Here is a 13,236-nt window from a genome sequence, read left to right as displayed (position 1 = left end):
AGATAAATTCTTGATTAGCGCGGATGTCAAGGGTTATGGGGTGAAGGCAAGAGAATGGGGTTAGGAAGGAAAGATAGATCAGCCATGATTAAATGGCAAAGTAGACTTGATGGTCTGAATGACCTAATTCTACTTCTATCACTTATGACCTTATGACAGTGTAAACCTCTCAACATCACTTGCAATTGCCACATGTTGTGCTGTAACAAAGCAGCAAGATATTTTAGAAATTATTTGCCTTTTTGCTTCATTAGCCACCTGTATTTTTAAAATATTGTTAAGTTAAGAACGATGCACCATATAGCAATCAGTAGAGTTGCAAAAATTCCTAAAGCCATTACTGACATTGTTTTTAACACATTAGAAATTGTTTCGAGGGGTTCAGGGGATTTGCCAAACTGTTAATGTTGATAGCATACATCTGTAGGGAGCTGGAAGCACATGCCTGTCTGACTAGTGGGCTTTTTCCAATATAGATACGGGTTCTACAATATACACAAGATTCAATTTCTATCGAGACTGGTCTGCACTTTCACCCTGCAGTTTCCAAATAGTTTTGTTGGTAATTGGGCACATGAGGATTCTAAAAGATGGTTTCAATTATTTTATATGGCTGAGCATGCATTCTCCAAAAGCAAGTTGGGCTACTAATGCCTTGGCTTTTCCACACCATTTGAAAAAATACCCATGCATTTAGTCCAGCTGAAAATGCTCTGGCTAAATCATATCATGAATTTGTTGCTATTCTGTTTGCTTTGGCATGGGTTGTTAATTGGTTGTGGCAGAAAGCAACGAGTGTGCACAAACAGTCTTTCTCGGGCTGACTAGTTGGGTACTAGGCAGTGTTTGAACCCTAGCTATTCACAATCTATATCAACGATTTGGTTGATGAGATTAAATGTTTGCTGATGAAGTATAGGGAAATGGAACTGAAGGGATTAATCAACGATGCTGACATTGAATCAATGGGCCAAAAAGTCTCCTTCTGAACCATTATAATTTAACGATGTCTTAAATCTATCAAGACATCATTAAATTCTCTTGAATTAGGGTTAAAAGTGGAGGGATTTCAGATATGCTGCTTGACCAGCCGAAGTTTTGTCTTGCTTTGAGAATTAAGTAGTTAGGTTGGGAGCAATGTTTCTCTTTGAAGTTTCCAACTGAACAGAAAGCTTCCAGCTCTTTTTATTTAACTCTATTTTGTTGGGAATTGGCTGCAGCAAAAAAATTCCATCTTACCTTCGATATCCCAGCACTGTTTCTGAAAATTACTCAAATGTAAGCAATATTGGCAAAGTAATACCAGTAAAATATTGGAAACATGCAATTGATTAGGAAATATCCATAGAGAGGGTAGTGTTTCAGATTAATGACCTTGCACTATCCGATAAAAGTTTGATCCAAAACGTTAACTCTTTCTGCTCATATGGTGCCTGATCTGCTGAATATGTCCAGCATTATCTTTAACTCAAATTTCCTAGCAGCTAAGGGACTTTGCTTTTGTATACAATCTGAACTTTGTTTATCAAATACATTAATCAGATTACTCCCAATAATATTAGGGATTGCGAAAATTATTGGCAGCGATACTGAAGCAAATTGTGATAATGGAACCAAACATGTTTGGCTCTCTGCACTACTGTGAAAACCCCTGTGTACCTGAGCACTTAGAAGTATATATAGATATGAGAAGTATGAGTGTGTTGTCTGTGTCTATGTGCCTATGATGTTGCTCCAAGCAAAACTCTCATAGTACATGTACATGCATATGACAATGGGAAGGGAAAAGGTGGTGGGATAGTGGAAGAGATGGCCTCTTACGAAGGTGGGGGACAGGGAAGTGAGAGGGGAAAAATGAGGCAGGATTCCCTAAAATTGGAGAATTCAATGTTCATTCTATTGGGTTGTAAGCTACCCAAGCGCAATATATTCTGCTGTTAGCCCAGTTTGCGTGTGGCCTCTAGCAATGGAGGAGGCGCAGGGCAGAAAGGTTAGTGTGGGAATGGGAAATCGAGTTAAAATGGTTAGCATCCAGATGATCCAGCAGGTCTTGTAATTAGACACAAAGTGTTGGAGTAACTCAGTGGGACAGGGAGCATCTCTGGAGAGAAGGAATGAGTGATGTTTCGGGTCGAGACCTTTCTTCAAACTGTCAGGGGAGAGGGAATCTGGTAATATGGAAGGGTAAGGTGTGAAAACGACAGATCAAAGCAGACGGTGATCAAGGACATGTAAAATGGATCATTGAGGGGAAAGTGACAACGAGGCATAAAAACAGCACAATTAATCAGGAAGACAGTGAAACTAGTTGGAGAACTAGGATGTGGGGGGAGGTGATAATGGAGAGAGAGGGAATGCAGGGTTACTTAATGTTAGATAAGTCAATATTTCATACCGCTGGGGTGTAAACTGCCCTAGTGAAATATGAGGTGCTGTTCCTCCAATTTGCACTGGGCCTCACTCTGACAATGGAGGAGGCCCAGGAGCAGGACAGAAAGGTCAATGTGGGAATGGGAGGGGAAGTTAAAGTGTTTAGCAAACAGGAGATCTTGTTATTGTGTAGGAAGGAACCACAGGTGCTGGTTTAAACCGTAGACACAAAGTGTTGTAGTTCCCCAGATCTTGACAATTAGGCGGGGGAGGAGATCCAATAACTCGCACAGCAACTTCATAAAATGATAAAACAATTTCAGCGAAAGGGTTGGTGGGTTTGTTTTACCATGCTTGGTGTGGGGATTCCCTGGCTGGCTGCGGACGGGACGGTGAGCAGCTTTGTGTCGTCTGTTGCTGGGCGATGGCTAGTTGTGCCAGTTGCCAGGCAACCGAAAGTTAGACTCAAGCTCGAAGTGGTTGGGGGAGTTAGTGGCGGGAGGAGAGGGCGAGTAGTCGCTGTGCTGTTGCTCTCCCAGCCCGGCCACAGCCACCGCCTCACCCCCACTCCACCCCCTGCTACACTCAATAGTCTCTTTCTTTCTTCAACTTTTTTGTTGTTGCAGTTACTTTATTTCACCTCCGTTTGAAGTGCAGCGACTTGTTCAATCTTCTGAAATACCATTTTTCCCTCTCACAATAATGGAAATACAGCAACTTGTCGAGAAATTTAGTGTAAGTTACAAAGAGCCCGTTTTCAATGTACAGCGCGGCGGTTTCCCCTTTGATAATACCAGCATTTATCATCACCGCAATTATTGATCCGCAGGATGCTTCGGATGAGTTACATTTCACTGACTCGGCGTCTACTGATCTACCCCACATGCCGCTGGGCAGCGGTACTCCCACGGATGAAGAGCCAGGTCCACTCAGCGCTGGCGATGAGCCGAGAGGAGGAAACTTACTTCACGACCAGGCCAACGCAGCCCCGTCGGCGGCTGCTGAGGATAGTGTCTCTGAACAGCAACCGGCCTTGACTGAGACACCCGATGTTTTGCAAATCGAGGATAACACTCAAGCTATGCCTCACCTTGTCACATTCAAAGTGACTGTAACGCTGGCTGTGCCCGCTGGTACGTCGTTTACATTAATCCAATCGAAACATCCCAACCTGTTATAACATGGGAAGGGCAATCCCAGTTTTATAAAACTACACACACACACTCAATGCTAATTCATCAACGTTAACATGAATGAAACGTAGATTACTTGTGAAAGATAACATGTAAAATGCTTAATAGTGATGATTTAAGCAGCTCTGAATATTCTTTAAAGAAAAATCTGAGGACACAACTAATGATAGCTGATTGTAATTGTGTTTTATTTCTTCTCAGTTACTACATTGCCTTCTTTATCTCTAAACTCATTTTTGTTAGTTATAGATTTATGCAGCCCGAAACTCCAACTCATCCATTCCACCCCACATAATTCTAAATCTTTTTCTATTCATGTACCTGTCCAAATGTTTTGTTGTTGTTTATTCTAAGGCCCTCTGACCCTATTTATAATCTCATGATGCAATTTCCATAAAAAGGTATACAAACCTTACCCAATTTGTCTTTCCGCAAATGCTGCCTGACCTGCTATGTTTCCAGCATTTTATGTTTTTATTTTAAAATTTTAGTTACTATACCATTATTTGCTATAATAAAATCATAGTTTCGTTTTTTTTTTCTGTGATTCATCCAGAAATACCAAGAGCCCATTTCTCTACTTACATGTTTCTCTTTACAGTTGCCAAAGAACCTTGTGTACAATGTTTTGGATAGAACTGCAAATGCTGGTTTACACCGAAGATAGACATAAAATGCTGGAGTAACTCAGCGGGACAGAGAGCATCTCTGGAGAGAAGGAATGGAGATGCTTCCTGTCCTGCTGAGTTACTCCAGCATTTTGTGTCTAACTACCATGTGTACAATGTTGCGGAAAGGAATACAAACTAGAACTATCTAAAAAATAAGAAATTGATTATAGGGTATAATCCTCTTTCTGCTATTTAAATAAATGATTATCTCCAAATGCCTCATTGTAAAGGCATATAAACCTATTTTTGGTAATAGTTGGAAAATATAAAGAGAAAAGGATAAGCGATCATACTTTTTTTTCCATATCATTCATTCATTTGTCCTATATCTTTCGACATCACCATCTATATCTCTTGTTTCCCTTTCCCCTGACTCAGTCTCAACCCGAAATGTCACCCATTCCTTCTCTCCAGAGATGTTGCCTGTCGTGCTGAGTTACACCAGCATGTTGTGTCTATACATGTATCCTAATCTAGTATGTGGAAAACAAATGATCTTTGGTAACACTAAGATTTTGAAAAATCGAATTGCTCAAGACATGATGGCTATTAAATAAATTGTTTATATTTTGATTCCGTAGAATTGGGGAGGGAATGGGAGGAGAATATCAATCTTCCATTGGATTGGGAATTGTTCCTTGTGTATCTTTTAATTCTATTATAAATTATAATTAAATTATACTTTAAGTTCAGAGACTTAGACCTGACATGCAGACTTCTAGAATGAGATCTTCCAGTACTAAACATATCTTAATCGATTTGCCCCCTGTTCATTGCCAATTCATTTTGTATTGTATCAATTATCTCCTATAAAATCACTGTTAGTAGAAATCATGCAGTATGGAAACCTACTAGTAAGCAGTGTACATTGATTAATTTTAGTGTTTGGTACGTTTTTGTGTGTTTGCTTTTAGCAGATTGAACAGTATTTTTTATTAATGATGAAACATGTATTTCTTAGCAAAAGAGAGCGAAACAAAGAAAGATAGTAAGTCTAGAGCACTGCAGATGTTGGATGCGTTAAAAGCTCTTGGCTATTTCCATATGGAAACAGCACTCCTCCCAAATGCTGATCCAGCAAAATTTGACCTAGTGACTTTTGAAAAAGCTGCTAAGCTATATACGGCAAATGATTCCCAGGTAGGAGATTTTTTAATACGTTTTGCAGGTTTATTAATTCTGTTAAAATTTGTGTTGGTTTGGTCTCCATGAATAGGGAACTGATATAAATATGATCTAGAATTTGCTAATGGTGAAAGCATATGCAAAGTGTCTTTCAATGGGAAATAACATAACTACTGAGGGAGAATGTTACTTCCTGGCAGCAGGGAAAGTCCTGGAGAATTAGTGATCCTAGACTTTGGGTTTAATGTTGTAATGATTTTATTATTCTGTGATATGGTTGAGGTAATTGAGTAAACTTCCCAGTTCTATGAAAATCAGGTACTGTCCCATGATCCCCCAAACTCTGTGTAGGAAGGAACTGCAGATGCCGGTTGAAACTGAAGATAAACACTGAATGCTGGAGTAACTCGGTGGGACAGGCAGCATCTCTGGAGAGAAGAAATGGGTGACGTTTCGGGCCTGAGTTACTCCAGCATTTTGTATCTATTCCACAAACTCTCTTGAGTAGCACTACTGGAAGGTCTGGCATAGTAGGCCATGGACATAAAGAGAGTAAGTATTGCACTGAAATTTTAATAGCTTCACTTATAACTTGCATACCCAATGTGTAAATGTGCATGATACAGAACCACACAGATTTAATTCCTCAATTGCATTTAATTCCTGTTAGGTTGGCAGTGGAAGCTTGGAATTGTACCCTTGCATAATCCTTTGCTATAAGTATGAATTTACATTTGAAACGGCTGTTTCAAAGATTATGATTGGCAGCTTTTAATTCAATTAGCAGCTTCCATGTTTTAAGGAGTACATTGTAAATCTGTGCGTGTATTTAGTCCTTTAATATAAGTGTGGAAAGTAACTTTAAAGTTTGTTTCCATTTCTTCATCTCTCCGTATCCCTTTAACCTCCATCAGGCTAGGAACCTTCAGTAAGTTCTGCATTCTATCAATTGTCGTCACAAGTTCTTTAGCAGTTTTAACTATCACCTTTGGCAGCCATGCATTCATCTATCCAGTCCTCATATACAGGAATTGTGTCGGCAGCCCTCTTCATCTCTTCTCTCTGAGGTTGCTCTTTAAAACTTTCAGTGATTTGGTGCTGACTTCTGTTTGACAGTGCTTGTTCCATGTTAGGTTATATAATTGGTGGTGATTTATTATTGTCACAGAATACAATGAGAAACTTTGTTTTCCATGCTTTCCAGACAAAAATGAGTATATCAGGTTGCGCAAGTGAGAAAGGAAACATAATGGAGAATATAAGATACATAAGCTGCAAACAAAGTGCAGATAATTAAAAATGCAAACACATTCTATTGTCCATCTGTAGAAAATGTTAAGAGCCAGTAAATTCAAGTGCATTATCCTTAGTTTTCTAAGGAAGTAGAGGTGTTTGTGGTCTGTCTTGGCTGAATCATCAATTTGCTTGGCCCACGACTAACTGTTGGTGATATTTACATTAGGAACCTGAAGCTCTTGACCATCCCCACTCCACCATTGATACAGACTGGTCTCCTTCCTGCCTGCTACCTGGTTGATGACCAGCTCCTCTGTTTTGCTGATATTGAGGGAGAAGTCTTATCTTAACAATGTGCTACCAAGCTCCCCGTCCCCTCCTTGTACTCTATTTTGTCATTGTTTGAGATCAAGCTCACTACGATGTCAACTGCGAACTTGTAAATGGAGTTCGAACAGAATTTGGCCACACAGTAGTTAGTGTATGAAGAAGATAGTAAGAGAATGAGAAGACAGCCTTGCGTAGCGCTCGTGTTTAAGATTATCATGAAGGATATTTTGTCACCTATTCTACTGTTTGTGGTCTGTGGGTCAGTAAGTCATGGATCAGTAAGTAATAGTGGCTGCTGAGTCCTAGGTCCTGGCTTTCGGAGATGAGTCCAGTTGCAATGATGGTGTTGAATAATCTGTAAAATCAATAAATAGGAGTGACCTAGGTGTCCTTGTTATCCAGTTGTTTCAGGGATGAGTGCAGGGCCAGAGAGTTGGCATCTGCCATGGACCTGTCACAGCTAGTCTTTGCTCTGTTGTTGTGTTCTTAATAAAGTAGGTGGACTCCTCAGACTGGACAGGGAAAGGTTACAGATGAACATTAATATCCTGCCAGCTGGTCCATGCAGTTACTGAGGACACTGTCACGAACATCATCCCGGCCAGCCTCTCAGGTTGTTGCTGCTATTTTCCAGTTAAAATATATACATGTATTTTATTTTGTTATGAACTTTAAAGATTTCCTCAATAAATACTTTTTTAATGTTTTTTTGAGAGGGGAAGTTTCCAAATAATAAAACATTTATCACTTATTTTCCCTGTTGCACAGGACAGTTATCTATGTCTGTTGCAATGTTGTTGATAGAGGTGAAAGGTAGACTTGATTGCAATTGAGTTCAAGACAATTTGAAAAGTAATAGAAACATAGAAACATAGAAATTAGGTGCAGGAGTAGGCCATTCGGCCCTTCGAGCCTGCACCGCCATTCAAGGGCCACATCTAACTCCCTCTATAGCCAATGAACTGGCCTCAACTACTTCTGTGGCAGGAAGTCTTTAGTAATGTTTCATTACCATGGGAGAGATGGAACAATAGGGGAAATGACTCTGCTAAGTTGAACATGAATATAACCTTCATGCACTTTAAGTATCTCCTGCAACTCTATGGGTTCTTAGTCATCCAATTATGTATTCTTTCAATTCCTTCATATAAATGCAAGTGGTAATGAAAGATAAAGATTTGAAATCAAAATACATGGCCCCACAGTTGGTAGATGAAGGATCTTAGAACGGAAGGGAACTGCAATTGTATATGGAATTTCTAATGCAATTTTGCTATATTGACATTAGTGTCAAAACCAGTGGTATTTTGAATACAGTGCCATTTATAAGATAACTGTGTTGCTAAGTATGGTATAGACATGTGGCAGTCTCATTAACTGATCGGATTTAATGATTTCTCACATTCAGCATAATTAATGTTTTAATAAATTGTACGAAAAGTGAAATAAAAGGGATATAACTGGATGTATAAGGAAGACTAAAATATCAAACAAATGTAATAATGAATATTTTTTTAAATAATCCAATTTTTTAGATGATATTCCAAAGGAATGAGACAACCCATTCAATGATAATTTTGCATTTACCACCGCTCAACACTGCATTGTGAGACAAGCTCTCTGCATCGTTGTTTGAATCCCCAGCCGTAAAATGGAATTCAGATAAATTGAGGATGAATAAACCTCTAAAGATAAAATGTCCCAAGGTCTTCACTTAATTGTCTTATATTTTACAGCAACTTGAGACCCTCTTACGACAAACTTTGAATACACTATAGATTGGGCTAGTTCCTGCCAGCTGTTTGCTGTCAATTTTTAGACAAAATATCTTGCAGCAACTATAACAATTGTTGCTCTAAGACCAATATCGGCATCTTCCAACTGGAAAAGTATATCCTGTATGTATGTTTACAAGTTTACATTGGAATCCAAATACAACAAGATAAGGTTAATTAACAACTTCAGTGTCCAAATTGTTAAGGGGTGGAGTGAATATTGTATGTGGGAGGCGTGGGAGGATTATAAATGATTGTGATTATTTAAGAGAGAGTTCCTGGGAACACTGGGTCAAGAACAGGACCTGGTGCGAGAGCAAATCTAGTGGTTGTAGTTTTTGGGAAGCTTTTTATTTGCTTTGAAACACTAGGATTTCAATCTAGGGATTTCTGACTGACTGGAGCAATTATTCTTGAGGACATCTGTACATAAATCTTAAATACATCTACTTCTTGTAATGAACAGATAATTATCATGGGTTTAGCCTCTACAATTTCTGACATGTGCCCCTGGAAGTTTATTCCATTATCTGTGAACTTGCCATCATACATTTTCATTAATAAACATATGATTCAGCAAATAATAACTAGGTCATAAAATGTTCAACTTAATATTTCTGAAGCTACAAAATAGTTTTTAAGTGTTTACACATTTTGAATTTTCCACGATCTATTCTGCACAATCAATTTCTTTGTTTAATTTCAAATTACTAAACATTTTATGCATTTTATCAAGTAAGAGTTTTCAAGATTAAAAACTCAACTGGTGTTTGTCATTCATATGTGTGAATTCATTAAAAGTTTTGTGAATTCGATTTCAAGATTGCCTTGAGCTTTAGGTTGTTTTTGAATCTTCTTTTCACCAATGTAATTTGTATTTAGCATGTAGAACCCTTCTCCTTTAGGGTTATTGCAGCAGTAAGTTGCTGGTAAATAAGTGGGTTTACATGAGAGCTGACAGACCAAATCGTTTTCTTTTTATCTGAAAGGAAAATAGGAAACATGTGAGAAATTATTCATTTTTTATCGTTTATTTCCCATTGATCTATCAATTTATCCACCAATATATTTCACCAATCGAGTTGTTGATTTTATATTTTAATACATAATGAACATTTTAATGTTGCAGCCTGCTTTATATATATATTGGATACATTGGGTTTTAGCTAAAGGTTCACAAGAATAGATATGTTAATGAAAGGCATTGCCAGGCCACCAGCTTTTTGATATAACAAAACTAATCCTGAGGATTGCAGGAAGATACCACCGGGTGGCGCCGTCAGCGATGGCAGCATCGCCAACGGTCTGTCTGACATTTTATCTTTTTTGGTATTTTTAGTTTGTTTTAAAAGTTTGTGTTAATGTTCTCTGGCCTGTTTTATGTGTGTGTGGTGGGGGGGTGGGGGTGGAAGGGGGATGGGGTCGGGGGAAACTTTTTTCCAATCTCTTACCTTGCCGGAGATGCAATTGTTTTCCGGATTGTATCTCCGGTTGTTCTGCGGCCTAACATCATGGTGCTGGAGGCCTTATTCGTGACTGAATTTGAGCCCGACCGCGGGGCCATGGACTTACCATTGGAGTCTGCTATCCCTTGCCTGGGATCGATGCTCCAACCATGGCCTGCAGATTTCACCATTGAGGAGCTCACAGTCTCGGGTAGAGACTGATGTCAGGATGCTCCAAATAAGGTTCTTAAAAAAATAATAGAACTTTGCATGAATCAATATTTTATCGATTGGTAGAAGTCGGAAAGATCTGTGGATATTTATTTTATTCTTAAATGAGCATTGTGTAATTTAACTGGGGAACAACTGATATAATAGACAATAGACAATAGGTGCAGGAGTAGGCCATTCGGCCCTTTGAGCCAGCACCGCCATTCAATGTGATCATGGTTGATCATCCCCAATCAGTACCCCGTTCTTGCCTTCTCCCCATATCCGCTGACCGCTATCTTTAAGAGCCCTATCTAGCTCTCTCTTGAAAGTATCCAGAGAACCAGTCTCCGCCACCCTCTGAGGTAGAGAATTCCACAGACTCACCACTCTCTGTGAGAAAAAGTGTTTCCTCGTCTCTGTTCTAAATGGCTTACCCCTTATTCTTAAACTGTGGCCCCTGGTTCTGGACTCCCCCAACATCGGGAACATGTTTCCTGCCTGTAGCGCGGCCAAACCCTAATAATCCTATATGTTTCAATAAGATCCCCTCTCATTCTTCTAAACTCCAGAATTTACAAGCCCAGCTGTTCCATTCTCTCAGCATATGACTGTCCCGCCATCCCGGGAATTAACCTTGTGAACCTACGCTGCACTCCCTCAATAGCAAGAATGTCCTTCCTCAAATTAGGGGACCAAAACTGCACACAATACTCCAGGTGTGGTCTCATAATACTTGATTATTAAAGGTAAACTGATAAACTGGGTAATAACAGGCCAATTTCGAGTAAAGTTGGACATATTAGGGTCAGTCTGGTTCTCTCTTCTTTTCAGTAGGATAATTTTAGGTATGAGGAACCTTTTTAAAATTTGATGATGCCAACAGTGAGAAACTGATAAATAGGGATGAGGACTTCAAGATTTTGTTCAAGAAACCATAAACAAGGTAACTTAATGAGCACACAGATGGTGGGTCAAGCTCACATGTATAAGATAGTACACATAAGTCAATGTAATTTGGGAGGACAATCATTAAATTGAAACATATATTCACTCGTTTTACAAAATGCTCAAAAATAGATAATTGCTATGCTGTTAAAATGTAGGTAATACAATCGAGGTTTATATTAATGTTGAACGGGTTAAGGATCTCAGACCCCAGATGCTGTTCCCTTTTATGCCTTTAATTCTGGGATTAGAAACAGGCAATGCAGTATAATAGTAACAATAGTTAATTTACCCCATGTTATACTTCAGGCACATTTAGAGTACTTTGTGCAGTTTTGGCACCAAGTTTTAAAGACCAAAGAGTATAGAATTATGTAGAATGTATGGTATAGAATGGTGTTTTAGAAACATAGAAAATAGGTGCAGAAGGAGGCCATTCGGCCCTTCGAACCAGCACCGCCATTCATTGTGATCATGGCTGATCGTCCCCAATCAATAACCCGTGCCTGCCTTCTTTGCTAATCATTTATTGTTAATCATGCTGGAGGTATTACTGATTGACTGTGCTCATGAGATGCCAGGACTATTCCCACTAGAGCAGAAAAGGCAAAGTAGAAACTTTGTAACATGTTTTAAATACTGTAACCATAAAAACGTGTGAATAGTGTTTATTAAAGTGTGTTCCATTTAAATAGAATTGTCACAGAGGCTGAGGAAGGAAATCGGGAGAAAACCTTTTTAATGATCCAGATTAATGGAGTCATTTGGTTGAAGCAAAGGCAATTTGTTCAGTTGAATATCTGAAGCAGAAGTTAATAAGAATTTACTGTTATATCCTTGCACAAATTGATAGAATCACAGCATACATTCTGATATAACACTGGGCACTGGGCCTGCACTCGCTAGTGTTTAGAAGATTGAGGGGAGACCTCATTGAAACATACAGAATAGTGAAAGGCTTGGATAAAGTGGATGTGGTGAGGATGTTTCCACTAGTGGGGTAGTCTAGTACTACAGGTCATAGCCTCAGAATTAAAGGACACTAGACCAAGTGCAGACCCGTTGGGTCTGCTCCCCCAATGGTGTGATCCCCCAACCCAATATTCCACCATGCACCCGTCTCCTCCAACGGAACTGAAGCCGTCCCCAAATGTAAGATTCCAGCACTCCCCTGCCTCCCTCAGCAGTGGATTTAAAAAAAATTCCAATTGCACCTCCTCTGCCTGCTGCAGCAGTGAAAAGTTCAGAGTGTTCCTGTCTTGCAACTTTGTTTCAAAGTGTGTTGGAAGGAAGGAGCAGCCGTCAACGAATCAAAAGGCAGAAAGGCAGCCGGACGGCAACCGGTCGGATGGCACGACAGTTTTATATATTAATAGATAGATTCTTTTAGGAAGGAGATGCGGAGAAATTTCTTTAGTCAGAGGGCAGTGAATCTGTGGAATTCTTTGCCACAGAAAGCTGTGAAGACCAAGTCAGTGGGTATATTTAAGGTAGAGAAAGATAGATTCTTGATTAGTACAGGTGTCTGAGGTTATGGGGAGAAGGCAGGAGAATGGGGTTAGGAGAGAGATAGATCAGCCATGTTTGAATGGCGGTGTAGATCTGATGGGCCGAATGGCCTAATTCTACTCCTATCACTTATGACCTTTTGACCTATGAACAAGTCGATAGAAATGTTGCAGAGCTACCTCTTATTCATTGTCATCACACCATCATGTTTTTAGTAAATTATATGTCCAGCACAGTTCTTTATCAAGACTTTGACATTATTTGGCATTGAACGAGCAGATTCAGATAATTCCTGAGGATTTTTTCACCTCAATACCATAGCTGAATTATGACCTCGAACAGCTTCTGTCTCGTGGTATGGTTCTTTCCTTTCAGTCTCTCCTTGATAATTGACCACAAATTCTTGAATGGATTCAAGTCAGGT

The 13,236-nt window shown here is 39.4% G+C and overlaps 1 protein-coding gene across 1 annotated transcript in view; it reads left to right on the top strand.

The window, feature by feature from the left end:
* The first annotated feature begins 2,883 nt into the window (after positions 1-2,883).
* The window catches only part of cfap92 (cilia and flagella associated protein 92 (putative)), a 142,225-nt gene continuing 131,872 nt past the window's right edge, over positions 2,884-13,236 (top strand). Inside the window, exons 1-3 of the mRNA XM_055648201.1 lie at positions 2,884-3,105; positions 3,200-3,503; positions 5,196-5,374. Of these exons, the coding sequence (XP_055504176.1) occupies positions 3,073-3,105; positions 3,200-3,503; positions 5,196-5,374 (516 nt within the window). The 5' untranslated portion in view covers positions 2,884-3,072. The remainder of the gene's footprint in view (positions 3,106-3,199; positions 3,504-5,195; positions 5,375-13,236) is intronic.

The sequence above is a fragment of the Leucoraja erinacea genome, chromosome 16 (assembly GCF_028641065.1).
Source record: "Leucoraja erinacea ecotype New England chromosome 16, Leri_hhj_1, whole genome shotgun sequence".
NCBI lineage: Eukaryota > Metazoa > Chordata > Chondrichthyes > Rajiformes > Rajidae > Leucoraja > Leucoraja erinaceus.
This window is presented reverse-complemented; position numbering and strand designations above follow the sequence as displayed.